At 44.3% G+C, this 3,695-nt stretch overlaps 1 protein-coding gene across 1 annotated transcript; it reads right to left on the reverse strand.

The window, feature by feature from the left end:
- Positions 1-1,071: 1,071 nt before the first annotated feature.
- Positions 1,072-3,199, reverse strand: LOC120038989 (troponin I, fast skeletal muscle-like). The gene is made up of 6 exons (XM_038984519.1): positions 3,192-3,199; positions 2,928-2,964; positions 2,450-2,578; positions 1,821-1,910; positions 1,473-1,649; positions 1,072-1,158 (listed from the first exon to the last, which is right to left on the reverse strand). The coding sequence occupies exons 1-6, from the start codon at positions 3,197-3,199 to the stop codon at positions 1,072-1,074; spliced, it is 528 nt and encodes a 175-aa protein (XP_038840447.1).
- Positions 3,200-3,695: the final 496 nt, after the last annotated feature.

The following is a 3,695-nucleotide window of genomic DNA, read 5'->3' on the forward strand; positions in this document are numbered from 1 at the left end:
AATGTACCCAGAGGAGGACGGAAGCTAGCTGTCCTCCTAGCTACACCATGGTGCTACCCTACAGAGTGCTGTTGAGGCTACTGTAGACCTTCAATGCAAAAAAAATTGTTTTAATCAATTATTTGGTGACGTGAATATATTTCGTATAGTTTTATCTATAAAGGATAGCATTTTTAATCTTTCGCAATTTTTATTTTTATGAAATTCACTGAGGAGGATGGTCCTCCACTTCCTCCTCTGAGGAGCCTCCACTGACTCACAGTCACGAATGCACACAATTTACAATTTGTCCATTTCCCCCATTATAAAAATAAATAACAAAATATTGAAGTATTTTCTTTTATTAGACAGAGTAGAGTGAATAGGAATGACAGGAGGAGAATGTATCATACAGGGCAGGCGACGGGTCAGATTCAAACCCACGTCCACACTGGTTCCATTATGGTCTATAGGTGGCAGCACTAACCTCTACATTCTGGTCATTCAGCAGACTCTGTTCCAGATCCACTCATGCCACTGACAAATCAACACAGATACGTATTGTTACTGATGTTTATGTCGTGCTGTGCTGTGTAGTGTGTACACTGTGGTGTATTTGATGTATGTGTTTTTAAGTGAGCCGCCCTCTTGGCCTGGTCTCCTGACCTCGATGGTACTTCTTGGATAAATAACGTTTAAATAAACAGAAAATGTTCACTTCTCTTCATATACATTATCTAGTAGAAGAATACATTGGGGTATGCATGATAGTGGTTACCTACGGTAACCTGTGAATATATTCCACCAAGACCAAACTTCTACTACTACTACTGCTACTACTACTACTACTACTACTACTACTACTACTACTACTACTACTACTACTACTACTACTGCTGCTGCTGCTACTACTACTACTACTACTACTACCTGTATTCACGCTTTACTACTATCCTGAGCAATCACCCATTCTTCCTCATCCTGAGCAAACACGGCCGTGGGGGAGGGGGGGGGGGTAGATTAAAATGGAGGATGTTATCAGATGAGACATATGAACACAAATACAGATATTGGGGGACTTGTTTAAGGGTCTTAAGGGTCGGACTCAAACATCTTCTTTCTACCATCCATGCCAGCCTTGTCCTCAATGTTCTTACGCCAGTCAGCTGCATCTTTCACCTGTGGAGTTCCAGAATGGAGAGGAGAGGAGAGGAGAGGAGAGGAGAGGAGAGGAGAGGAGAGGAGAGGAGAGGAGAGGAGAGGAGAGGAGAGGAGAGGAGAGGAGAGGAGATTGGATTGGATGAGGTTATAAGGTGGTTTGTGAACCCTGATATTCAAAATTGTGTAAGGCAGTCTGTCAGTCTATCTAGCATGGGGCCTCTCGGACACACTCTAACCCTCCTCAGTAAAACAAAAGCAACCCTACCTCTTCCTTGACCTCCTTCTATTATTACTAAACTATAATGATGTTCTTATGTCCAGAACAACCCTACCTCCTCCTTGACCTCCTTCTTGACTTGCTTCAGGTTGGACCTCAGATCCATGGACACCTTGTGTTTGGAGCCCAGCAGAGCCTGGAGCATAGCGTCAGCAGACATACGTACTTTCTTCAGGACGGGCTTCTTGAACTTTCCCTTCAGGTCTTGTAGTTTTATCTTCAGATCCTCAATCTGAACAAAGAGAGAGAGAGAGAGAGAGAGAGAGAGAGAGAGAGAGAGAGAGAGAGAGAGAGAGAGAGAGAGAGAGAGAGAGAGAGAGAGAGCATATTCGTCAGTGAAATTCCCCCTTTATACTGAAGAATGACCATCTGTCCAGGAATACATTTGAAAATGTAACTATACCTCCTTATCAGACTTGGCTACTTTGCTTTGCGTGTCATATCTCTGTTCATCCACTGCATCAATCTGCTGGTGGAGCTTCTTGCACAGATCCTAGAGAGAGAGGAGAGAGAGAGGAGAGAGAGAGAGAGGAGAGAGAGAGAAAGAGAGAGAGAGGAGAGAGCGAGGAGAGAGGAGAGAGAGAGAGAGGAGAGAGAGAGAGAGAGAGAGAGAGAGAGAGAGAGAGGAGAGAGAGAGAGAGGAGAGAGAGAGAGAGAGAGAGAGGAGAGAGAGAGAGAGAGAGGAGAGAGAGAGAGAGCGAGGAGAGAGAGAGAGAGAGGGAGAGAGAGGAGAGAGAGAGAGGAGAGGAGAGAGGCGAAAGCGAGAGAGCGAGAGAGAGAATGTAAACGAGTACATTTAAAGAAAATAGGGGATATTTGTGAAATGATATAAATTATATAACTGAATATCCTGGAAAGCTACAATCCAGCTTGATATTGTTCCACCCTTACTTTAACACCCCTAACTGAGATGGTCAGCTGCTCCTCAGGACCATGAATTGCTGATTCAGTTGTGTTATAGTGGGGCTGGAGCAAAAACCTGCACACCCAGTAGCTCTCCATAGGTTGGTCAACAGCTACCTCTCTTCATACCTGGAGTTCCTGCATGGATCCCGGGACGGAGAGGGAGGGGACATTCTCATCCATGTACCTGTTTTTGTCCTCCTCTGCCTGGATGGCCTCAGCCTCTATCAACCCCTGGGCAATCTGGAGGATCAAGCTCTGGGGGATATAACACAGGGGGAAGTGGTTCGTGTACCCAGACACAATGGTTAGCCAGTTGATCAGAAATGCAGTTGTTTACATGTACATTTTGTCAATAATTTGACTATTTGGATTAAAGTTGGGCTTAGTCTACATCCCTGTCACACTCCCCAGATGAAAACATGTATTTATTTTTATTCTGGGATTTAGGTTTTAAAATCCTGTATTCAGATTTTTTATTTGATAATTGATATATAAAATCTAGAATCCTTTAAAAAAAACTAAATGTTAATGTGGACTGAGTCCTTCCGACGTCTCTGAAGACGTCATTATGACACGTTGTCGTGCGTCTAGGTCTCCTCCTTACCTTGAGATGTTGCCTGCGACTCGACGACATCTTTTTACTTCAGAGAAGATTAGATGGGGGGTGGGGGGCGGGGGGGGGGGAAACATGAGTTGGGATACAGCTTGGGATGAAAACCACAGAGTACCAGTTGATGTACTGAATGCTCCTGAAGATCACCAAAAGTTGACATGTATAATATATGGAATTATTGATTCTTAAAATATATTTCAATAAAAATGCACATTTTGAGAGCTGTAATTGTACTATAACCGAATCAGTACATACTCTGACATCTTGGCCGGTGGTTGATGTCACTTCCTTTGAAGAGAGATATGAATAAGTTGTCAGCGTTTGAAGACATGATTGTTATGGCATTAACTCAATGTATAGTCTACAATTTGTGGAAATGATTCATTTTAACACACCGCCCTCAGGGTTAGAGGGGCACAACACATCTCTACATTTAGACAGGGTGTGGTAAGGCAGTTGTCTTGTGGCATGGGTCTATTTGTGCGTTCCTGTGTGGTGGTGAGGGGGGTAGCTGACTAACACCCGAAACCACAACAGCTGAGAACTCCCTCCCTGCCTGCCTTCTGTGGACTTTCCTTAAAGTGTCCCAAGACAGGGTGCAGCAAAGGGGCCACACACGTCCCAGAAAATACCTGGCTGGGCTGCTGGGTCTGTCTAACAGACATAGACCACGATCATAACCATGGAGTCTGGACACTAGTGGACTGACTGGGCTGCTGGGTCTGTCTAACAGACATAGACCACGATCATAACCATGGA

The sequence above is a fragment of the Salvelinus namaycush genome, unplaced genomic scaffold (assembly GCF_016432855.1).
Source record: "Salvelinus namaycush isolate Seneca unplaced genomic scaffold, SaNama_1.0 Scaffold2466, whole genome shotgun sequence".
Lineage (NCBI taxonomy): Eukaryota > Metazoa > Chordata > Actinopteri > Salmoniformes > Salmonidae > Salvelinus > Salvelinus namaycush.

What these genes read in the sequence shown, in the direction of transcription:
- LOC120038989 (XM_038984519.1), bottom strand. An exon ending in GATCCATGCAGGAACTCCAG is followed by an intron (nt 1,911 to 2,449) that starts GTATGAAGAGAG and finishes CTCTCTCTCTAG; the next exon opens with GATCTGTGCAAGAAGCTCCA. An exon ending in AGAAGGAGGTCAAGGAGGAG is followed by an intron (nt 1,159 to 1,472) that starts GTAGGGTTGTTC and finishes GGAACTCCACAG; the next exon opens with GTGAAAGATGCAGCTGACTG.